The 25,417-nt window shown below is 36.5% G+C and overlaps 2 protein-coding genes across 11 annotated transcripts in view; one reads left to right on the forward strand and one right to left on the reverse strand.

Annotated features, from left to right (window-relative positions):
* Positions 1-6,209, forward strand: part of CMC1 (C-X9-C motif containing 1) — a 45,997-nt gene extending 39,788 nt beyond the window's left edge. For all 6 annotated transcript variants that reach the window (XM_068935475.1, XM_068935474.1, XM_068935477.1 and 3 more), the window contains 2 exons: positions 4,120-4,210; positions 5,506-6,209. In XM_068935475.1, the coding sequence (XP_068791576.1) occupies positions 4,120-4,210; positions 5,506-5,620 (206 nt within the window). In that variant the 3' untranslated portion in view covers positions 5,621-6,209. The remainder of the gene's footprint in view (positions 1-4,119; positions 4,211-5,505) is intronic.
* A 5,259-nt stretch (positions 6,210-11,468) lies between these two features.
* Positions 11,469-25,417, reverse strand: part of AZI2 (5-azacytidine induced 2) — a 29,649-nt gene continuing 15,700 nt past the window's right edge. For all 5 annotated transcript variants that reach the window (XM_068935472.1, XM_068935473.1, XM_009687921.2 and 2 more), the window contains 3 exons: positions 22,773-22,834; positions 17,925-18,040; positions 11,469-13,908 (listed from right to left, as the gene is read on the reverse strand). In XM_068935472.1, coding sequence (XP_068791573.1) covers positions 13,502-13,908; positions 17,925-18,040; positions 22,773-22,834 — 585 coding nt within the window. In that variant the 3' untranslated portion in view covers positions 11,469-13,501. The remainder of the gene's footprint in view (positions 13,909-17,924; positions 18,041-22,772; positions 22,835-25,417) is intronic.

Here is a 25,417-nt window from a genome sequence, read left to right on the forward strand (position 1 = left end):
TGTCCACTTTGAGACAACGTTTCAGCTTGTCTTTAATATTTCTGCTCTCTGTACTGTAGATCAATTTCAAAACAGTCATATTGGAAATAAAAGCTATGACACTTCAATTCCGAAATATTGGGGATGGTTTTTATTATTTATTTGAAACAAATTGTGTTTCTTTCCTTCTTTTTTTGGTTATAATTCTGCACTGAATTTGACTCAAATTCACACCTAGTTTCACTCCTCTCTAAGCATCTGTCTTGGTAGCTTGCTGCTTGCTAGGAGAAGGAAGACATTCTTTCCCCACATGACCTTGTAAAGTCATGGAAAGCCATCTTCTAGTGTTGTAAAAATTGGATTGTACACAGGATTTTAAAAGACCAACTGTCTGTTTCAGAAATAAGCAGTGAAAGAGCAATTGGTCTTTGTATGACCTACAGTATCAGGAAACAGGTTCATCTTGAGTGCGAGGCTGGATCCCCTGGAGTTTTAATTTCTGCTCATGGCTGTTAAAATGTTCAGCTACAATGGGTTTGTAGTCAGATCCCATTGTTTTGTGGTATAATATTTCGTTACACACCCCAAAGTTTTGGTCTACGATATAGACGTTGCTTGAGTGAGGAATATGGGGGTGAGTTGGAAATTCAGAGATTCAGAAGATTAATTCTTGGTTTGAGACTGTTTCTGGAAGTGCTGTGGTCTGTTTCTGAGGTTATTCTCTCATTGTTTTAACACTCTGTGCTACTTAACATTGACATGCAAGAGTTATAAACAAGATAGAGCATAATTAAAAACAACACTTTCCTGTAAGGTTACTTGTAAACACTTAAAACTAAACCGATCTCGTACCACATTCCTTTCCATAGCTGTCAAAGGGATTTTAAAGAGCTAGAAATAAGGAGAGAGAGGAATAACTGAGTTTTGTGTGCTCATATGGGGATGCCTGATATGCTTCAACCAGCTCTTTTTTTTTTTTCTCCTTTGTTAAGCATCAGCAACATTTAAGCTAGATAGCTGGAAGCAGTTTTATCACTTTGTACCAGTGCTTTCTACTCGCCTGGCCATTTACCACAAGCGAGGCCTTCTGAAGCCAGGGAACGCTTGCGATTGCAGTTCAGGTTTTGTTCACTGGGACATCACACCTTTAACCAATCAAGACTAGTGAACTAACAAGTGAGAGGGACCTCCTGTTGTCTGCAGTGTTTTTTTTTACTTCACAGCTTCTAGACGGAATGATTACTACAAAAAAAAGGCACAGCACTTAAGCATGTGCCTGTAGAGAGTAGAAATCAAAGTGGTGACTAGACGAACCGTAAGCTTACAAAGGCTTCTGATGGTCTTTGGTTTTGTTTGTTTGGGGTTTTTTAAGGGGCTTTTTTAGAAAATTGATAATAGGTGTGATTTTTATGAGAGGTGCTGATATAGGGACACCCAATATAAATAGTCCAGAAACAACAGGAAAAAGGGGCAGATGTTAGTGTAGTGATTCTTCACGTTTAAAAGCTAAAGAAATATTTTGATTGTCTAATAGCACACTTTATTATTCTGCTTACACTGCTTAATAAGCACTAGCTATTCAAAAATATCCTCAGAAGTTGTGCATGTGTATTTGGATGATTTGTGGTCTAAAACTAAAATATATACAAAACCAGATCTTAGAAATTGAGTAGAAGTTGTTAATCAGTGCCTCTGAGGACAGGTTACTGCGTCTCCCAACTAGTAATTAACTACTTAATTTAAATGTACTTGTTGCATACTTTCATCTAGCACATTTCCAAGGGGCTATTACCAGTGTGCAATGTTAGATACTGTGCTGAAGCGCACGTAAAAGTGTTCATCAATAATTTGTCCAAAGTAGATAACATGCCAACTCCTTGTAAAATTTTGTAGAGATAGATGTTGCAAAGTTTGGCCATATAAGAAGGATTCTTGCAACTAGGCTGTCCTCAACACTTTGACCAAAACCTAAGTTCTTCTGCAAGTTATGTATTAAAAACCTACTGCAGCCACAGGCTGGCAGGCAGACTAGTCTGACCTGAGGGTCGCTTGCAGCTGTGGGATCATTTTCTCCTTAACGTTTTATGTCGGTAGCATCTAGGATACTGGAAGGTGGATTTTATTGCACTGAAGTCAGCAATAGCTTAATGCTGATTTTAGTAGAGCAAGGACAAAGGCCCAAAGCCAGCTCTGCTGTGAGCAAAGAATAAGATGCCATCCTGCTGCTTTTCCAGGGACAAAGCTCTGTCTTCTTGTTTACTTATGTTTGGACTTATGGAAGTTGCATCATCATACAGGATCAACAGTTACTTAATAGGCAAATCTGAAACTTTGGGTAAAGTGTCTTGAAAACGTACAAGGACAAATACATATCTATACTACATTTGGTAGGTTTTACAGTTGTGCCAATATTTTCACATGATCAGTAACTTGTAGGGACCTAGTTCTTAGGTACGTTCTTTGATTCCCAGCAGAATTTGAAAAAGTGTGTCTATTCAGTAAGTTTATAGAATGGAAGTGATCAAAGAAATTGCTGCTTTTGTAACTGCTGCATATCTGATCAACGTGCACAAAAAGTGGAAGATGCTGTTTTGAATACATGAATTACAAGTTTTTGGCCTACATTGCAAACAGGACAATTAATAGCAATGCAAATACATGCTCAACTGAATATAGCTAACTCGATTTACCCTTTGTAGCATCACTAAGTTCATGTAGTGTCATTAAGTTTTGATGTTAATAGATTAGCTGTAAGTTTTGCTGAAGATGTTCAAGAAAATAACAATTTTTACATCTCCTAAATTTGTGTGGTATGAAATAATTACCAGGAAAAGCTGGGAAGAGGAGAAATGGGGAATTCCAGACAGGAACACAGAAGTTCTGACTTTGTTTTTGACCTGGCTACTGGTTGACCTTGGACAATTGTTTTTTTCTCTCTGTACCTTTCTTACTTCATCTGTAAAATACGGATGATTGATTACTAATTTAGACCACTTGTAAGAAAACAGTTTGAGATCGCCTCGTAGAAGGGGTAACAGCTAATTCTTATCTCCTTCTTTATTACTATTACTTAGCGAAATATCTGTGCAGAGTGCTGGTAACAATGAGACACAATTGTAGTTACTCCTATTTAAAAATATACCCTTAATCATGAGTTATCATCCCAATTCCCACCCCGCTCCCCGCCCCCCCCCCGGCCCCCCGCAGTATTTCTGTTTATTTCAGTACGTCAGTGACTTGCTTTTAAGTCTCAAGATCCATGACTGACTGAGTACTTTTACTGAGCAAATGGATGCAAGATCCTTTCTCTTGGGAAGAGACATGTTATTGTCTCCTCTCTTAGACATTCCTGGGATCATGATCTGTGGGATTTAAGAACAGGAGCATATAAAGGGTGATTAATATTTTCATGGGCAGTGCTCTTTGATAGCCATTTGGACTTCAAAGAAATTCTGAATTGAAGAAATGCTAAATGCCACTTCATGACCCAGAGGAGATGCAGCCAGCAGGAGCAGTGCTCCTTGGAGAACAACCTGGCACTCACAGGAGATATGGCTGGCTTTCTCCCTGCACTCCCAGTAGAAGAGTTTTTTGGAAATGCCAGGAGAGAACCATCACTTCAGTTTCTTGTCTCCTATCTGCAGGGCACCTTCAGAGGAGGCAATTGCCAGGGGCGTTTTGTTGAGCCAGTAGTTGCTATCAACATTATTGCCCTCTAATTTGTAGATAAATGCGCTTCAGTAATTTTGAAAGCTTTCATTGTAGAGGAAACACTAAAAAACCCTAGCTTACCTACTTCTTCACACTTCCTTTTGGTTTACTGTGTTAGCCCTGCATAGTCAGCATGAAAAGCAAGCCTAAGAATCATGGATTTGCTGCAAGAATAGCTTCAGAATTTGTTGGTATTAGCAACAGCAGTATGTGTGTGAACCTGTTATATGATATGAGGAGAAAATCCTAATTAAAATCTACTTGCTTAACAAGCAACAAAGACCTTACAAAGAACACAAGACTTCAGGCCAATTATGATTATAGAAATAGATATAGTCAGTGATGTTTTTCCTATGGATTATGATGCACTTAGGGAGGGTTACTGATTGTGATTTTTTTCTAACTTAAGTTTAATTTTTTTTTCCCCAGCATTTACTAAATGCTGTAAAGAAACCGGTCTTCTTATGGTGGTGAAATGTCGGCAAGAGAACGCAGCACTGAAGGATTGTCTGGTTTCCTAGTAAGTCCCTTTTGAGTTTTTGTTAGCTGATGTTTTGGCCTACTCTAATGCAGAAATGAATAGAAATCTTAAACCTTCTCTAAAGGTTTTTGCAAGCCTTGTGACTTTGATGTATCACCATAATTGGAGGTATTTTTGGAGAAGCATACCTTCACTTTAGAAAAAAGCATGCTGGTCATGGTTCTACCTGACAAGATTATTATTTCCTTAATAAAACTGTGGGGATATGGATGTGCACTAGACGTGCCTTCATTCTCTGTTGGTGAGACAGAGTTGCTTACGGAACAGTCTTTCAACGTTTACTCCTTATTCTGAAAATGGCCTGCAATTGTGAATACAAATAGCAGTAGCAAAGGGAAATTATGTTAAATAGTAGAGAGGTCAACTTGATGCCATGGTAGAAAGAAAGGTCTCTTCTGAAGTCCTGATTTGTCCCAGTGTTAAATTCTTGAATTTCTTAGTTTGAGTTGATTGTAGTGAGTTTGATTTGGGGATTTGGTTTGGTTTTTGGTGGAATGCATGTATCCTACCCTGTTAAGCCAGAGATTAAATGCCCTTAAACTAGTGACAACTACTCTTGGATATTTGGAAATCAATGTAAACGCGTGTGCAGCCAGGCAGGAGTTCCAAATCTAACTGCAGTGAGAACTTGCTGCAGTATTCAGTTTTATTTGTCCATACCTTCATGCAGTCAAACGTTAAAAAAATCCCAAAAGACAAAAAATAAACAAACAAAAAACTACCTGAACCAAATACACACTACTGAACAAATGCTTAGTACTGGAATAATGCTATTTTAAAACAATTACAAGTAAAATGAATTCATTTTCATGATCGAGGACCTATGCATTTCCTATTCGAGACAAATGCTTGAACCTGTCCCAGTGAAATTCATTAGTACTTGCGTGGTGACATAAATGTCTGTGTAATCCTGCAGATTCTCATTCTGAGGAGGCTAGTTGTAAATAATAATGTACAGTTTAGCTGAACTGAAATTCCAGCTGTATTTCCCTTTCTCTACCTTCCTTTTCATTTTTATTTACTATGTAAGTTTGAAAAGGACTATGCCTCAACAGAGGACAATATTATGAGAGGATGCAGACTAACTTAATATTTAGAGTTCAAAAAGATAATAACTTTTACCAGTTTCATATTTCTTAAAAAAGGTATTTTATTATTGAAGGCAAGCAAATTTATTTGGGTGTGAAAGAAAGATCAGTTGAGTGCTATTTATGCACTATCTGCTCCCTTTTACCAAGATGAAAAACAATATTATATGTGTGTCTGTCTTGTAGCTATACTGATCCAGCTTTCTATGAAGAATGCAAAACAGAATATTTGAAGCAAAGAGCAGAATACAGAGCAACTGGAATTAAGAAAAAAAAACAGAAGCTTCCTTCAAATGTGTAGTTGAATCTTACAATGAAGTTTAGAGATTTTGTATCTAACTTTGATTTGACCGATTTAAACAGACTTCTTAAATCACCTGTAGCCGTCTGAGTGGAATTTAACTGAAATACACAAAGTGAGATGTATGGAGAATAAAATGTCTGAACTTAAAAGTCAAAAATGTTAATTTTATATAATTAAAGATATGAAGCATGCTGTCACAGTTTGTGAAATTGCAAAGGTCTGTTCCTCTCCCTGCGGACCTGAGATTTTTATGATCCTTGTGTTCTAGAGAGTGTACTGATTTACATGATATATAGCAGTCTGCATAACTCAACGGTGACAAATTTAAGTGGTGTTGTCACTGATCACAAATTGGGCCTACCCTAGAATCAGTCTGTTTTTCATGTGAAGTTAAGGGTATATAGAGACAGCAATCAACAGAACTGTCCCTGGAAGAACAGAATACCAAGTGGATTTCTTGCCTGTGGAAGGAGGCTGAGATGCTGGTAAAGATCGGTAAGGAGTGGTGTCTTCCAATAGCAAAAGACAAACGGAGAAGGTCAGGACCGAAGTTACTCTTCAAAAAAAAAAAAAAAAAAGAGCAAAATGCATAGCAGAAGGTCTAATCACCATTTTAAACATGTTGCATTGCCCACTTTAAACAAAATGATGCTCTTGCTAGAGGACAACAGTGGCAAATTGCACAAGAGCTTCTTGGACCAATGTGCTTTATCTTTTTTGTTAAAACGTTGAGAGCGCCTGGTAGTACTACAATGAGACTATAGTGAGACTCATTTTTTAATAAGTCTACAACTGTCAGACAAGATGGATGCAGTCTGCCTGTGCATGGCCCTAGATCGACTGCTTTGGCTCCGGAAGAAAAAAAGTCTTCTGATCTAGACCTCTCTTAAGAATGGGAGGAGTCACATACTTTGAAGGCCGGAACATGAAGAGCAGTATCCTCCTCACTTTCCTCTTTCAGAAAGAAGAGGATTATATAAACTTCTATCAGGAGTGAGTGACCACACTTGCAAAATTATTATAGGTAGTGATGAACAAACAGCTAAACCACATATGCAAGGTGCAGGTCAACTCTTAAACATCTAGTAACACTGACTGTTAAAGGAACTAGAGCGTGCAAGCAAGTCCCTATTTAAAAAGGGGTAGTTCAAGATCTTTTGTATATGCATACTTGAAGCAGCTTAATTGTAGAACTCTCAAATACATAAATGGCTTCACTGGAGATAGTAGAGCTTTAAGCACAATTTTGGGTCATCTTTTGAAGCATTTTGAAATGAGTAAGAAATTTCTTTACAGAAAAGAAAGTCTTCACTCATGACAAGTACCTTACATGGTAGCTTTCATGCTCCGAAAAAAAAAAAAAGTTATTTAGTCTGAGCAAATAGTAGCATTTGTTACTTTTCCATCAAAGATGTGTGCAGAATATAACTTGTTCCTGATGGTACTGTTTCACCACAAAATAGGTACTGCTCAAAAGATATTCAAATCAGAAATTCAGATCAGTCTTTCAAAGAAGCATGTAGGTGAAGTACTTAGATTAACTTCACAGGTTAGTCCTTGCCCTTTAATCTGTGCCTCTTACTGGGATAATCAATAATAATAGTAATGCTTCTGTTATTAGACAGCAGATCAGCTGGAGGATTAGGGAGAGCTTGTGAACAAAAGACTGAAAAGTTGTATAGTATGCTGGCTTGTTAGGGAAATGTATGTGGCAGTCAGCTCAGAAACTAACCACTGTAAAGTAGCTCCTGTGGACTCCAGTTTCTTACACCTGTACTTGCTCTTGGCTCCTCAGTCTGAGCAATTTGGAAATAATAACAATTATTTTAAAAAATCTCAGTTAGTGGAAAATAAATTTTTCTACATAAATTTTAAAAAGGTAGATCATGAAATGTTTTTAAGGACAGCAGTTTTTCTGTTATCCATTATGAAAATCTGCTGCATTTATATAGCTCTTAAGAAAAAAAAAAAAAAAAGAACCTGGCTGTTCTTAACTTTGTTAGAAGCATTTCCAAAGAAGGTTAGGGCTGTGGTGCGCATTCTCTGGGAGGCAGTGCCAGGTGCTGCCAGTGGTAGGTGCCTTCACCAAGAGCACACCTGGGTCTTACTCCGCCTCATGCCACAGCTGGCAAATACGGACAACAGCACCAGCAACACATTTCTCCTTTTCTAGCTTTTAGTGGAAGGTGTGTTCAGCTGGTGAGGGGAAACGCCAGTGCATTGCCTAGTACGGGTGGTGACAAATTAATAGCTCTAATGGAACAAAGCCGTTTTTAACCTACAGGTATTATTCCTTCACCATTTTACGTGTGTTATATGAAGGACTGCAAACACTCGCTTCTGAGGTGATAAATAAGATCTACTGTCAAGCCTGAAATTGCATGCACTGAATTATGCTTGTTAACCATGACTTTCTCTTAACCCAGTTCCTAGTTAAACATGCAACAATGTAGGTTATTGCAACTCCTCCTTTGTTTACTGTGGCACTTATTCAAGAGCTGGGTTCTGCTCTTTCTTTGCTGTGCCGCTGACTTCCTCTGTAATAGACCCGTGGCCTTAATTTGATGTTTCCTAGTTCTGAATTCTTGATTTCACACCTTGCACTTTCTTAATGTCTTATGCATTATCCTGTATTTTAATTGCACTTACATCTTTTATTTAAATGAAAAAAATGAGTACTATGAAATGACAAACTCATACTAGTAAATTGCTTTGGGTTTTGGTTTTGCCTCAGCTGCAACCCTTCCTTCCTACAGAAGTTAACAGGAAGCAACTTTAGATTCTAATCGATGTAAAAAAACATCAGTAGTATTGACAAAGCCCTAAGCTGTGCTACAGCAGTAAACTGGAAAATTGTTAGCCACACCCTGAACGTTTTTTAAAAAGCACCTCTTTTCCTCCTACGTAGACCGCATATACTGTTGGTGGAGTTAGTCTAGGTACATCTTCAATGTTTTCAAAAGCTAGCCTATTAACATAAAACGATTATGTAAATACCAAGGCAGGGACTAACTTCAGTAGATCAGGTGAAGTCTGAAGTGTGGCAATGCAGCTAAGCCATCACAGTTAACAACTGCATATAGTGCCTGATGTCTTCTAACATTCAACCAGCTTTCTTAAAAATTGAGTTACTGAATGTTTGCAGTTCTGATTTTAGCCATACAATAGCCCACACACCAGGCTACCTTTTTTTTAATAGGAACCATGCGCTCAGCTAGTTCAAAACCCCCCACTATGTGGCGCTATTGACCCTGATGAAGTAAGGGCTAAAGGACCGGTTCATTATCTAGCAGCTCCACAGAGCGCATCAAGCTCTCTGTGACGTTTTCTGCAGTAAAGGCACCTGTCTTCTTTGACCCTTCATAGCACTTGGGAGAACTTGATCAGTACCCAAGATGATACAGATTTTTTTTTCATTTCAAGCTGCATTTTTTCAATATACTAATTTCACTTCAAACTCCTTGAGAGACAAGCCACCTAAAAATGTGAACTCTAAAGGGGAGACAAGGGTGTATTATTTTAAAAGTTCACCTTTGTAGAGTAAAATGAAAACTCATTGCAGGGAGTCATTTTTTAAACTGCATAGGGTTTTCAAAGAGAAGTGGAGCCACCTACCATTACAGTCTTTGTAAGCCAAAAACACCCATTCTTCCTCATTTTTAGTATAGCCAATACTCCTCAAGTAGTCCCTGCAAGAGTGTCTTCTCTGTTTATTCCACAGGTGTAAAAATGGTCAAATAGAGTTAAAACTTACATGGTGCATCATCTAGTTTCAAGTATCCTACAAGTTAGACTAACACTCAGTTTAGTAAGCATCTAATTATTTCTGTCATGTGTCTCCCCCAGATCAAACCTCCGTATTCGAACACCATCATTTTATCAATTGCAGTATCTAGGGCTGCCTTGGTGTTTATACTGCTTAGTCTCTTCCATCATAAAATACAGTGAAAGACTCAAACTGGCAGATACAGATCTGAGTTCATGCCACAACACATTTACTGTAGAGAACAGATTTATTTAAATGGGTTAACTGTTTATCAGTCTTGGGAATGTGCAACTTGATTAAATGAAATGCTCACATTTAGTGCCAATAATTTAAAAAAGAATGAAATATTTTTGCCCACTGTCCTCCTACATTCATACTATTTGCAAGCAGTAGACCCTTTCCTCTACAAAGACATAAAAAGAAGCAAAAGCCTGACATTTGACATTTACAAAAACAAACAAGGTCCCTTTTGTATTCAAACTGCACAATGCAACAGGAGAACACCTTTCCTGTCTGCCACCACTTTTCTGCACAGGTCCTGTCTGAAGACCAGAAGCAACTGCAGAAGAGTCACAGTCAGGTACTGAGACTTTTCACACTTCCTTTACTAGGCCAAAGCATCATTAAAAAATACAGGAGTCTGTGTATAGGACCCTCAAAGTCTGCTGCAAGTAATATTTGAAATAAGATTAAATCTACTTCACATATATAGTTCATATATACTCATACATATATACTCATAGTTCATATGTACTCATACAAAAGGGGCTGTATGAGTACTATCTTACTGTAACTCCGCTATATGTCTAGTGTAACTGTTGTCTTTCTCCAGCTGTAAAAGTTTGACAGCCAGGTTGGGAGTTTGGCTGACGTTACAGCCAAGTTGGGAGTTTGCTTTTCTTCCTTTTTAACATGGATGTTTCACGTAAGAAGAAAACAGATCAGTTGTAAACCCACAAAACTGGCAAGGCTTTCAACAATCAGACTTTCAAAGTATTTACAATGAACCAAACACTGAGAGTTTATATTAGGAGTTATTAGGTTAGTCTAACTCTCCCAAGATCCAAATACATATTCATCAGTTTGCCATATGCTCACTTAAAAGTGCAAAGCAAACAGTAACAACCTCCTCCTTCCTGAAAAGCTGTCTTCTGTATTTGTTAAATGGAATTAGTACTTTCTGAGAAATACCAAATAATCCAGTCTGTAGGTTAGGTGAAGTTTTAAAATGTTCAAAGTTTGCACTCAAGTGATTTTTCCTCATTTACCTTGCTTATTTGAGAATTTTGATCCATACCTTACACGTTATATAAAGAAGTAAAATTGCATATGTGTGCACACAAAAAACCAGAATCCCTTTACTACTGCTACTTCTGCATTTAATTTGCTGTCACTATGATGAAAAGCTTTCATTTCTGAAAATGGGAAAAGCACTGGAAGTCATCAGTGGCATGGATTTAAGTGACTTTTCCATCTCAAGTCAAAATTTGATTGTATGCTTCAGACCAGCAGATGCTTCACAAGCCAGCCAGCTCCCAAGTGACTTGAAATCTGGGGACTTCTTTTTCTAGTGTTATGGTTTGGCCACAGCAATGAGTGATTGGATTGGAAATCCTGCCTACAGCAAGCCCTTATCTCTCACATGGCAGCGGTTCTTCTGAAGTCCCTCTCAGCAAACGTCACTTTCCTTCACTGTTCCCTTCTGCAGCACAGAAGATACACCAAGAGTAGAAGACAAGGCCCAGGAATTCTCTTGGCACACAACAGAAAAGCTTCATTTTTAACTTTCCCTTTCAAGGCACGCAGGCTGACAGGGCACCTTTTGACACAGTAGTGAAACCACAGGAACACTCTGTGGCTTAAGGTGACTAAGCTCTTCAGTTTTCAACATCCAGGGGAATTCTTTTCTCAGAGGACATCAAAGCAGTCTAGGGAAGATGTTTATTTTCTTCCTCAATAGATGAGAATGAACCTCAAATCTAATGCTTTGTATTTGGAATGACCTTTATACACAATCAAGAAATTAAAACTTAGTAAAAACTGTTGTGTCAAATACTAGAAGGAGATTTGTAAGTGAAACCCATTTCAAATAAAAATAAATTTATTTAAAATCTTACACAGTAGGATTCCTTCATTGCACAATTCAAAGTATTAATCAGATTGATGTCTGTTGGATAACACATTACTTAACAAAAAAAATCTTTTTAATGAAGGGGAGTGAGTAACTTTTTGAGTAGCTTACTCAAAAAGTAAGTTACATTAGAACTAGATGCAATATAGTCTATGCAGCCACATGAGAAATGGTTTCTGCCACTTTGTTATTACACAGGTAGTTGGTTCTATCAGCTAAAGCCTAGTGACTTGGATTTGTTTTATGCATATTGGGTTTTGTTCTATTACTTTCCAAGAGATTGTACTCCCCTGAGTCAGCTGTGTTCATTGGTCAGAATAAATTCCAGCATCTGATACCATTTCCATTAATCACAGACAAGCCCGTATACGTGAGCAAGATAATAGAAAGATAAAAAACAGTATGTGGTGAATGGGAAGCATTATTTATGTATGCTGTTCACTAATACAGTGGAAGGTATCTGAAAGATTCTTTCCACTTTGATAGACAAACTCAAACACAAGAAGATGGGCATCATATGAAGTACTCAATCCACAGGGAAGAAAGTGTCTAGAACCACACAGATCATGTAGCACCTCAGGTTAAATAACACTTTTACAGTCCATCACTAATATGGCTAGGCTGCAGTCATAACTTTGCCATGTATTTGCAAGTAATTTTAAGATAATTTGCTACTAAATAGCTGTGAAATTAATTTTTATTAGACTGACGCTGAACCTGTGAATTTGAATGCTTCACCCTCCACACACCTGTAAATAACAGTATTGATCAACTTCCCCACCCCTTATAAGTTAGATATCAAAGATCTAAAATACACAGCATTTTCCTTCAAGGTATTGAGCAGTCAAGGCATTTCACTTAACCTTGTTACATTAAGCCAGATATTAAGCAGAGCAGTTTTTAAAAAAAATAAGCATAAATTGTATTTGTCTAAAAAAAGTTCTTGGCTTAAGAGAAAAAGCAGAAGTACTACTTGGAAATTCAAACTATAAAGCAAGCAGTTGCAATTCAAATAATATTAGTTTCAGTGGCATATTAAAGATGCCACAAGAATTATTCTTACATATATCAACAATGCTAAAACATCTAGTCTGATTAAATTAAGGCTTTGTTTCTTTAATGAAAGAAAAGTTAGCAGCCTTAACAACCACACAAATAAAATGTCAAGGTTCTGGTGGTGTGCAAAGGAGGCACAATAAAGACAACTGCATTGTGAATAGGATGATTCTGTGGCAGGCACCATCGCGCGTAGAATAAAATCAGTTTCCTCAGTATGAACTGAGAGAAAGCTGAACATCTAAGATTTATAACTTTCAGCAGCATTACCTACGATCCTTTATAGTTCACAATAAGGCCTATAATGGTGCAACCTAGGCTAGGAGTATTTTTTCCCTTGCCATTATCTAATATAAAATCAAAGTTTTGACAAAAATCTCACTTTTTTCTTTATAAAAATCACACAAAAATGTATTTCTAAACCAGAGGAGTCAGAAAATAATTGAAAGGAGGGAAGGAGAGATACTCAAATTCTTTATCTTGTCTTAATTCAAGAAAAAACACTATCAAAAAATTAGCTCAGAGCTGTTACAAGTTTTAACATAGGATACCAACTATTTTCTTGAGAATATACAAAATAGCAAACAAATAAAGAACTGGATTATTGTTTTATTCCAAGAACTAACTTTTCAGTGTAATTTTCTGCAAATGCCTGCCATTTGCAGTAAAAAAAAAAAAATCTAGGCCCCATGCTAGATTTGTTTACATTTACATTATACCAGCACAGCTTTAACTTCAAGGAACTTGCTCCTTAATTTACAGCAGAGAAAGACTAGGCTTTCTGTTTTGGAACTAGAAGAAGAAAAAGAAGGAAAAAAAAAAAAAGAATGTTTCAACCAATTGTCTTCCCCCTTCAAAAAGTTCCAGCAGTAAGGTGCCTATTCAGAACCACTCTAAAAATGCCTCAGTTCATTCTAAAAATTGCTCAACTCTTGTGCAGGCAATTTTGATTACACTGATCCAGGTAATCTGCTGGACAGTTTAACAGCGATGTCTTGTTTTTCATTTCCCAAAACACATTCTCATTAGGCTTCGGAGGACTTGGGAATACCCAGGAATTATCTTCCAGAGAGCTCTTTCCATAAGAATGATGTTCTTGAAATGTTTTACCATCAACTGGAATAGGACTCTCATCTGTCCATGCTTGCAGAGTCACTCTTTCAGATGGGATTTTTACATCTCTCAGCAGAGGGAGGGGTATAGCATTGCAGAGTACTTGATCGTTTTGCGAAAGAGACGGTTTTTTATAGACTACCCCAGATGTAGTCAAATGCAACTTTGTAAGGTTCTTCTCCAAGTCTTCAACACACTGTACCGGTGCAGATGAAGCAGCTAAAGAAAGAAGATAAAAAAGTTAAAATAACAGTTACTTGCATAGAAGACAGAGCATTTGTATATTCTCTGAATGTACTGCATATAGCAGATGTGTTACAACCAGTGTTTTCAAGTTACAAATTTTTAAAACATGTTTTACTTCAGTATTTAAGTTGTGAACCGAACATACTAACCCTCTCAGTTAGACTTTGCAAGGTGAACCCTAGATCCTAAAATCACAACGTCTAAAATATATGCAACACCAAGGAAACCTCCAAGTTCCTGCTTAAACACAGATGAAACGGTGAATCTTTTTGACAAGAATGGAATGAATGCTGAAACAGGGATGATTTTCTACATGCTTGGAAGAACTGACCAGATTCAGTATATTGCTTGCTTAGAGCATGCTTCTTCCTATTTCACTGATTTTTTTAACAAGCTGCTTTCTCAGACTGCCATGAACCTGAATTCCCACAGTCCATGAAAGAACAAGAGGGAAATGCATGGCATTCACAGGTTTTCTGTGTTTCAGAGTGCAGTCTGACTTCTGAAAGTAAAGGCACAGACTGCAATGTTCACCTATTTGAAATTCCAGGGGAGTCTTAAAACATGCTAAGAAGGGAAAGACTTTGAAAGAAAACAGCACCTACCCAAAATGAAAGATCTGCATCTCCAGCACAAATCTGAAGCGATAGCCTCATATACCTAAGTCAGGTTTTTGTAGTGATACTTTACATGAACATGTAATGGAGTAGATAAATGATTCCTACAGTTAAAGAAATTTGCACCTCATGGAAAGTTTCATAGAATAGCTATGAATCTGGAGTATGAACTCTATTTCCTAACACTAGTTGTTAAGGGACACAAAGAGGAACCACTTTCTTGGTCAAAGTATGCAACTTCAGCTTGTCACTAAAAATTAAAAGAGAGTACCCAGTTTACAAGTGTCAGCAAAAAGCATTTTCCAATAGTATGTTCGTCATACCTGAAAGAACAAGCTAAGGAGACTGATTTGGCCTCTTTGTGCTAACAGGTGTAAAAAGCGATTTGAGGTCTATGGATCTTTAAAAGTTCAAGAAAAAATGGAATCTGCTGTAATATATTCCAATTACAATATTAGCAAAGTTGGAAAAGTCTAGTCATAATTAATCCGTTACAGAGAGTAAAACTTCTTTTATATCTTAATAGTTACACTAAGCTTTCCAGCACCTTGGCTATTTGCAGCAGCAAAGCTGCACATCTTCAAAACTGTATGGCGTTACAGCCCCCTTGAGTGAGAGAGTGGTATAATTTAATTTGAGTGCGCTTTCAGGCTAAAACTAGTCAAAGTTCACATTAAATATTTCTGGTGTTCAAATTAAAGAGCTGTCTAAGATAGCAGGCCAAGAACTGAAACAAGATTCTTTGATAGGAAAGAAATACGGCCACTTAAACAAGGCTGTCCTACGTTATAAGTATGCTACACACAGCATACACAATCTTTATTTGTTTTGAAGCAATGGCCAGAAGGCCAAATCAGTACTGACATCTTTGAGGAGTTCTGTGGAAAAGAGTTACATGCTTATGCAGGCATGTAGACTTTTCTCTGAAACCTGTATGGAAAATGAGAAAAGAAATACCTGCATTGTAAGAATTTCACAAAAAAAGAAAATGCATCCAGCAGCGCACCCAGGGCTTGCACTTGACAATTCTACCTCAACAGTCTAATTGAGCCAGTTCAGGCCAGGATCAAGTAACTTAAATACTGTGACAACTTGTGTGTACTTGGACAGATTAAATGATCATTCTAAGTTACCACTCTGAAAGAGAACCGCCCCTCCCTTTTTCTCTATAACAGACTGTGGGAGCTCAACAGTAAAAACAAGATTAAATTTGCTGCTGTCAAGGTATTACCAGCTAAGGGCAAGAGCAATCCATGGCCTCTTTTTCTGGATATCTTGAGCAAATATATAAACACACTCCAGATAAGTACTAAAAAAAACAAAACAAAACAAAGAAAACCTCTCTCTACAGTCTCAGTTGTTGAGATACCTGAAATTCTTTAAGAGATACAATTTATACAAGTAGTCAAAGTAGTATGTAGTTTTCAATCTTAAATTTGTTCATGCTCTACCTGTTAAGAAGTACTGCAAGGCATCAGACAAAAAGAAAAGGCTAGGTTTCACATACCCCGTTGAAAAGGACTTTGAAAAATGCAACAAAAATCCATGAGCATGTGGATACCCATGATACATATCTGCTGAAAAATGCCTTCTTACGTAAATGACCTCTAAGTAGAATCCACATGGTAACTGATACTATCTTAACATCAATCACACAGCAATGAATACTTTGTGTTCTACTGGTTTAACTCTACACACCTCAAAAGATTACAAATACTTAAAAAAAAAAAATTTATAGTGGGATCTAGTTACTATACAGTAAAGATAAAACCTCAAATAGCTAGTAGTACAGGTACAGGAAGTGGAAATTTTACAGTCAGTTCTATCCCATATTTTGCACAAGCCAAGATTCTTCCTCTACATTATCATTACAGAAACATCTGCACTGCATCCTTTAAATGAGGTTGATAAACAAAGTAAACAAAAAACAGTTTTAATTCACATCTTAAATCCACAAACCTCTTATGTACTTTTGGGAAAAAAAAAAAAAAAGAAAAAATCCTACAGAGCCAAAGGGGCGGGGGGGAAACATGGCTTTCCCATCAATCAGTATTTCCTTTAATAGCTGTGTATGTACAAGTGCGTTAGTAAATGCAAAAAAATAGACTATTTGCCAGGTAAAAGAAAAATCAGTACTCATGCAATAAAAGATACCATTCCAAATTAAAAACAGATATAGACAGCAAGATCTTACATTATCACAAACCTTGGCAGACTTAAGGAATAAAAACCTCATTCAGTTCCCAGTTTCTCTACAGAAATTATTTGACAGAAGTGTCTTATATCATATCTGTAGGAACACTGACTCACCTGGTAACAACATGACCAAGTGTACAAGACGCGTTGATAGTTTATCAGCCAAGTACCAGGCAGTGATCATTAATCACTGCTGGCCACAAAGCCCATCACTGACCTGGAGGTGAATCTTACCCTTAGCTCTGAGCCAACCACAGCTATTTAGAAACACAGTATCTTCATCTTGTACTGGGTAAGGAAAGACACTCTCACCATATACACAGTAACCAAATCCAGTGTCTTGAACCAGCATCTCTTATATTCTGGACACAATAAATACCACAATTCAGACGCGCAGAAAACAAAGGAGATAATATTGTGGGGCCAATGTTGATAGTCAACAATTCAGTATTTAAGAACCATATCTTGTAAAGCATTTGGCTTGAGCGAAACATATATATGAAACAGAAGAACTATCTGATGAACTGCTCACTGCAATCATGTACCATGCTTGCACTATGTGGAAATTATCATTTTTCCCTTAATTATTTGCAAAGTAGCAGCAGAATTAAACCAGTTTCGCAACATCAGTAGCCTGACATTCAGAAAATGTCACCCTGCATAGCATTTTACTAGAAAATACAAGTTTTCTGAATGCTACCATAGAGAAATATGCAATTGTAAGGTAATTTCAGTCTGTTAAGATCTAGTTTTAAAATGCTGCTAAATGAATACTTTATATATCCTATACTGGGAAAATAAGACTCAGTTAGAAAAAAAATTTTTTTTTTTTTTTTTAAATATGAAGTAGTCGTGGTAAAAGGTCAAATACGAGTAAACTTAACACCTCAGCCTTGTGCGCATAAGCAACACTTGACTGAGAAAAAAGCCACAAGGGGAACAGAATACAGTACTGAAGAAAAAACACATCAGCAACACCTTTATGTGTGAAGTTGACCAGTATGAGAAAGAAGCAAAAGCAGAAAATGGGTAGGCTGGAACCATAATATAGTCTGGCTTATCAACGTCAATTGATGAGATTCTGATAAGATATGATAGCGAGTTTCTTTTTAAAATGGTACAGCTTAAATCAACCGTTTGCATTTGTAAGGTCTATTCCTGCAAACACTGACTTGCCTTTCTTGGTCGCTGTTGAGTTTGTTTTCAGTTTTCGTAGAACCTCAGCTTGCATTTCAGTCACAAGGTGCAAATTAGACATTTCTCTCTTCAGTTCCCAATATGCTTGTTGCACACTTTCAAAACAAAAAATGTTTAAAGTTAGGTATGTGCCATCTCTAAAGCATCCTCGTGCCTAGTAACAGTTCCAAGGCTTATTAAGCATTTAGTGTTAATAAGTTGTTTTTACCTGAGATATACCGTCATTTTTTATTAGTTACAACGTATGGTATATATTAACATACTAGAGAATACTAATAATTTCAAGTTCTCCAAATGGAAAGAAATATTAAGTATATTCTCTAACTTCATTATTTGAAAGTAACCATCTTCCAATAAAATTAGTAATATCAAAGGAATACTGTTTTTTTGGTTTTTTTTTTAAACATACATTAAATGGATACTAGACCGTAAATAAGGTGGTTTGCTTCTGATAAATGATCACACACTGTCATGTTATAATACTAGTCATGTTAATCGATCAGTCTTAAATATTCAATCAAAATTAGTATTGACTCTTGACATCACTTTGCTGCAATGAATTCAGACTAGATACCCGAGATCCAAACTGAACTTACACACACAGAGACCAGGTTAAACTAATTTAATATAATATTTCCTATTAATCTAATTAATATTAATATACTGCCTTATTAGACAGTATAAAAATTAGAGATCCAATTCATTTTATGATAAGATAGCAAAATATGAGAAATATATTTAGCAGTGGCAGCACTGATCCAACATTGAAATTTCAGGTTATTAGCTGGTAAGATAATCAGGAATAAAATCAGATAAGTCAGCACCTTCATACATTTCTTGGTAAAAATCTTAAGCAAAGGTTCACTGAACACCATGTTTATGTTGATTAATAATTAACTTATTTCTCTTTAAAGAAATATGAGTCCAGTTACTTCAACTTAAATATGAAATAGTAAGTTTTTATACCTAACATCCTACCAGATCACGTTTATGAAAGATAAGTATCACAGATGAGACTTCTCAGAAGATTCATTTACTCCTCTTTATATTCACCAAAAACATGTTTATCTGATTAACATGTTCAGTACCTCAAGCAATTTTTGGGATGACTAAGAGCAATTCAGCTATAGAAAAACTGCATTTTCAAATATGCATTTATATAGATTTTTACCTATCTAAAATAGCAGTTTAGGATCATTCTCTCATTAAATCTCTGTCACTGAAGTGAATGTGTTCGAAAGTAGTGAGGCACAGCTTTGAGGCAATTACTCAGTTCTGTAAGTCAGCCAGCGCTAAAGGAAGTTCCCTTAAAAACAAATAAGTTTAATAGTATCCTACCTTTTGTGCATAGACTATTTCCTCAGAACATGGAAATTCAGATTCAAAAAATTGTATTGAAGAACCCACAGGAACCTGATAGTTTACTATGCAATATATTAGGTAGTGACAATTCTGAGAGATGGAAAATAACTATCTCAGCACTGATAATTTAAGACATTTAGCTTAACCTGTGGCTTCTTATTGCAGAATTCATGTGGCTCTTTGAACTTTCAATGAGAGGATAATTTAAAACTTAAATATTTACGTGTGGTTGTCACATCAACTTAATTTATTCACGTTTTTTCAATCTCAAAACTGAGATCAAACAAACTTCAGTTATATCAACAGAACTGTCCAACATTTAAGTATATTTATGTATTGAAGTGGTAAATATAAGATCAGCTCAGTGTCTGTCACAAACTGAAAGGAAAGTGCTTGGGCGAATTTTATAATGGAAGTTTAACTCCTTGAAAAACAGTCTTGCCAATGGATGCAGGTAGCAGAATTTCACTTAAATCACCTATAAAGTATTTTAACTTTTTTTGTGGATACCGGCATATAATCCATTGCAAAGCCGCTACTTTTCAAGGGAGTCACAATCGAAAAATAAGGATTTCCACATGCTTCGAAGTTTACCCTATATTGTCTTGTAACAAACATGAAACATGTAATCACCGAGTCATCTATCTTTCTTCATGCGCTTGTGTGTTCTGTACAGTGTACGCTCTGCATGGCATAATAAGACATTTTTATCCACAAATATTCTTCATTATTTTTTCTTCTTTTTTTAATCAATTTGATCAGATTTTTTAAAACTATTACAGCTACTACAATAAGAACACAAGGAGAACGTATTAACTGCAAGTATCTGTGAAACACATTTACAATACTTCATTTTGCTGAAATAGTCCCTTTCCTGAAAGGCATAATCCAAATATAAACACCTCTCTCTCTATGCATACACACACACACACATATATGTACTTTACACAAGGAGATTTTAGAATGACCACAGCTAAATCCACTGCAAAGTAAACTTGCAAGCCAAGAATTTAAAGTCAGATTTGCAGGCTACTGACAAACGTGAAGTAATTATTTTCCAAAAAGGTAACTAACTGCAAATGCCTCCTTCCCTCATAAGTAGCAGGATTGATTGCTACAAGAAATGCTTTGCATAGGAGCTTTTTCAAGTGTTTTTGCACAGATTTTTGGATGGGCTTATTATTCAGTATGCATTACACACTCATTATTTATATTATGTTACAATATAAACTACACTGCACATTTGCTAATTCAGATGGCTGAAACCTGAAAGTCACTCTTTGGAATAAATATGCACTGGAAGATCAGAGAGATAACTGTTTTACCTTGAGATAACACCTTTTGTTCAGGTGTGTAAGACTGACTACGAAGCTCCAAGAGAAACCACAAGAAGCGCTAGCTAGCAATCCAGTCAAGATGAAAGGTAAAAAAGCTTAATTTGGGTATAGCGCGTACAATGTTATCATCATTGTAACAGACACCATATTAAAGAAATATCTGTAGTGTTTTCTTTCAGTGATTGACTTCCTTTCCTATCTCTTGACTAGCCAAGTAAGCCACAAGATGTTACTCTAAACAATCTCTCATTATGAAGGACTACTCTTCCCTCTTGTGGAAAATCATATAAGTACACAAATAAGCGTAACTGGGTATAAGAGATGCAAGTAGTAATTTACTTCTGCAAGATAAAACATTTGGAAATTTTAATGCATTCACGCCATGTTTTTCTTTTGCACAGATAAATAAATACAGGATAAATTTCCTTTTTCTTTTTTAAAAAAAAAAAAACTACACACATACTCGGGACAGGATAATAGGGGAGACTATATCATAAGCACAAGTATTCAGCCTGTACTATATTAAATGGCTACAGAATGAGAACAAATACTTTATGATGTGTTAGCATTTTTCAGGCAAACTGCTATTTCTTTTAGCAGACAGAAGCCAGAATTTAAATCTTTCTTACTTCCTGTTTACTTGAAGCAAGGAACACGGCACAGCACAGCACAGCAGACTGAAAGGACAGGTTTGTCCTTTGCTGCACATTCCAGTAATGGGGATATCTAAGTGTTACTGATTACTTAAAAAAGGAGTAGAGCACAACTTTAAAGATTTGGGCAACAATGAGGAAATACTTCAGGGTTCCAAAACTGCTCCAGAATTGCCAGCTTCTTTTTATAATCAATAGAAGCTGAATGTTTCTCTTTTACTTCTATTGTTTGCTTAGATATAAGCAGAGAGGGGCAATATACAGCAATTAGTATAAAATAAGCCATGCTGCCTTAGTATTTATTATATCATCTGCAAGCTGAATCACCACAATACACCCTAAAGAGCTAGTTACAGCAGGCATTTAAGATTCAGCCAATGCAAAAATATTACAGCTCATAGATTTTTGCAGAATGTATTTCGTAAGCATCTTATACCTGAGCTCCATGCACTTGGGCATTCTTGGAAAACACTTAAAAACTACTGTAAAATGTCACCTATTATGCCTTATATCGGTTTGGCAGCTCAAAGTTCCTCTACTCTTCTCATTTTTATTGTTACCCATAACTTTGAAGATTCCGAGTATAAAATCATGGGCAAAGGTGTGCAGCAAGAATTCTTCACCCAGATTCATTCTTAACAGTCATGGACTTCTGAAGAGAGATGAGCGTGGTCATTGAGTAAAGCGCTGATAAAGATAATACTAGATCATACATTGTGAAATAATCACAACATAACTGAAATCATCTTTAGAAAAAGTAGCTGTTGTCATGTATTACATTCCTTTCCTCACCTGAGCATAAGCATGGCTTTGGGAGTTTTATTTTGTATCCTTTCCCAACTAACGCCAACCTGAACCTGTCTTGATGGGACACAGCCCTCCTAATTGCTTGCTTTGTTACATTAGTTCTAAGATTCATAAGAAATCAAGACACCAGTGGTGGTAGATCTAGTCCTTGAAAGGGTGAAGTCACATAATGGCTCCTCAGTATTAAAGAAATTTTAAAGGAATAAAATGTCTTCTGGTAGAAATTTTGTTCCATTGCACTAAGTAAAGTACATGTTCCAACACTAAACAAAAGAATCTTGAAGCAATCACCTATACCAACACAAAAACTTCCACATGTGCAGAACTATGATATTCCTATGGCCAAGAAGAGACTCAGAAGTTCATCTACCATCTCAAGTCAATCGATTATTAAAAAGCAGATTTTTAAATCCAAGATAATTTAAGTCTTATTTTCTGTACATCAAACTGAAGATGTAAGTGTTTTCTTCTTCTCACTATGATCCTGGTCTATCAACACAGCAAAGAAAAAAAATGGCAATGATTTTGATAAACAGAGTATACTTGGGCTTGAAATTTATGCGGATTGAAAGAACCTGTTTGTACATGCTGCAAGAAAATCTACTATTTCAAATAATCATTTCTTAATAAACTAATAATAAAACACAAAAGCCACTTGATTTTCATACCTCTGAATGTTTTGGTTTTGAAGGAGGTCTCCATTTAGCGGATTTTCTTCTTGAGCCTGGTCCTGCATAACAGAGCGAGGGGAGGGGAGGAGGGACAGGAAATGAGCAGATGAGTATGGATCTATTAACTGAAAATACTGTAGTGAAACTACAAGTTAGCTTGTACTTTATATTAAAATTCAGAAGCACAGTAGTCTTCATTTTTCTTAGCTTCAGCTGTTTTCAAAATGGACATAAAGACTTCTACTAAGAATTTCCACTTAAAAATGCTTAACTTTACCTACTTCAGGAATTCATGCCCCAGCCATGCTTTCATGTAACAAAACAGCATGGGTAATCTTCCAGCGTGCAGATTGTACAAGTCTAGCCAACAGGCTCCAAACCGGCCACGATTCTGTATACTTTGCAACTGGGCCCTTGGAATTTGTGCTTCTTTGCAAAGTACAAATTAAGGAAGGCCTTTAACTTCCACAGAGCTTGGCACGTGTTTTAAAAAAGAAAAAAAAAGGAAGAAGAAAAAGCAAAAATAAAAAGTAATCAGTCTTCTCTTGCTCTTTCCCTGCCCTAGAATATAAAGATCTTTTAACAAGATCTTTATAGAACAGTTTAGAACAAACTGTTTCAGTATAGATTTAATTCCACAAACTATTTTTATGCTAGAACATTATTTCTCCCTTAAGTCTACAAGACTGCTTGAAGTGATATATACAAGCAGTCTCACTGAAGTCAACAGGACTGTTTAACAAACTAGACATTGTGCTTACTTTAGTGATCGCTATCTTTGTGATGCTTCTATTTTAAGTTTTCATTCACATCAATTTTCTTGCTTTTCCCTTCCTACTACACCTTTTTCTCTAACCAATGCTGTTACTTGAATTTGAAGTGTTACTGTGGTTTCATGATGCTCTATTTAATTTAAATTTTAACTTGCCAGTATAGCACGCAGACTGTATCAGCTACAATGCAAAACCTGAATAAGAGCGTCTAAAATAGAAAGTCCCTGAAAATATTAATTTAATTAAAAACAATAAAAAGGAAAATAGCAGCTGGGTTTGAAACAATGCTGACCTGTCATTGCCCATTGGTCACATTTCTATGCATTTCACCTGATAACTCCTCTGCTTTTTTAAGATCTTCCTACCATCTGTCAAAGAATGAATTTCATAGTTCAAAAACTACCAGCTGTACTACATTACCTCACTTTGGAAAGCTTGTTCATTTTTTTCTATATTGACCAGTTACCAGGATCAAAGAGAAATGATATACAAAAAAAAAAAGCTCGTCCTTCAATTTCTTCTTTACAACAAACGCTACTATCATAACTGTCATGGTTAGTATTCTTTACAAATGCCATTTAAGTCTCTTGCTCCTTGTAACATTCATTCTTACAATACAATCTGCAATCCTTAATTATTTATAGGGCTTTTACCCTATTCTGTAAAATTACCTGGAGACACCAACACTGCATACAAGTTACAGTAAGTCTTCAAAATTTACAAGTTACTGAAAATACCATTAAGAATCCTAGATGCAAGTGAAAAGAGCTAACAGTAATGAAAGTTAATAAAACACCTCTCATGCCCAGGTAATGGGCTTTATCCCCACCTAGTGGAAAAAACACAGACTAAACCTGAGACAAGACATTTGATGCAGTTAAGCACGTCCACGTGTAAACGTGTCCATGTGAGCTAGGAGCGGAGTATGAGAGCGACAGATCCGTGGAGACACACTCAGGGCTAAGGACGCAAGGCTCCAACTACGTATGCTTTGAGAGCACCTAAGGAAACGAACATCACTTCAGGCTAGCTCTAATCTGGTCTCTGAATGCCCCGTTGTCAGTTGGGGTGCACCTTGATAGTTTCATCCAAAAGGAATCCAGTTCCCATACTCCTGACTGTTCCATAATACAAGGCACAGTAGGCAGCAATGATTATGAAATTTGCTTCAAAAGTATATTTCTGCAGTAATTCAAATGTGTCCATAAGAAAGAGAGTCAAATAAACATTCCCACATTAAACCAAATCCCGTTTGCAGGAAGGATGATGGCCATGCAAGGATTCTATTTGAGAGTCCTTCACACCCTAAATATTGACTCATTCAGAAATACTACATGAATCAAAATCTGATAATCAGAATGATTAACAACCATAAGGAACTTAGACTATTGGTAATGATAAATTAGCCTGCCTCCCTAAAACAATCATATTTACAACTTTCAGACATACTGTGCAACTTCAATATGACTGCTGAGTCCTAGAGACTGCCATCGTACCTTCTATCAAAGCTAAGGTGCAAGACAGTAGGCATGCACTAGACAACGTTTTTATAACTTACTTTAATGCATTTTATTACTGTTAAACTATCCTGACATTCCTTTTTGAGATCCTAACCATATCCACCTTATACTCTAGGTTTCTGAAAACAGGTAAGTGCTCCAGAAGCACCAGGGAAGGGCACCAAAAGACATATGGCAAGACTCTGGAACCAGTGTTTCATTCCAGGTCCTAAATGGGAAGTGTGCTGTAGCAACCGTATTTTTTAATGCTGCATTTTCTCCATCTTCTTCCATAAGCCACCCTCCCTCCACCAGCACCACTATATCTCCTTTTCACTGTCCTATCCCAAGACCTAAGGGAGTGAACAGG

The sequence above is a fragment of the Struthio camelus genome, chromosome 2 (assembly GCF_040807025.1).
Source record: "Struthio camelus isolate bStrCam1 chromosome 2, bStrCam1.hap1, whole genome shotgun sequence".
Taxonomy (NCBI): domain Eukaryota; kingdom Metazoa; phylum Chordata; class Aves; order Struthioniformes; family Struthionidae; genus Struthio; species Struthio camelus.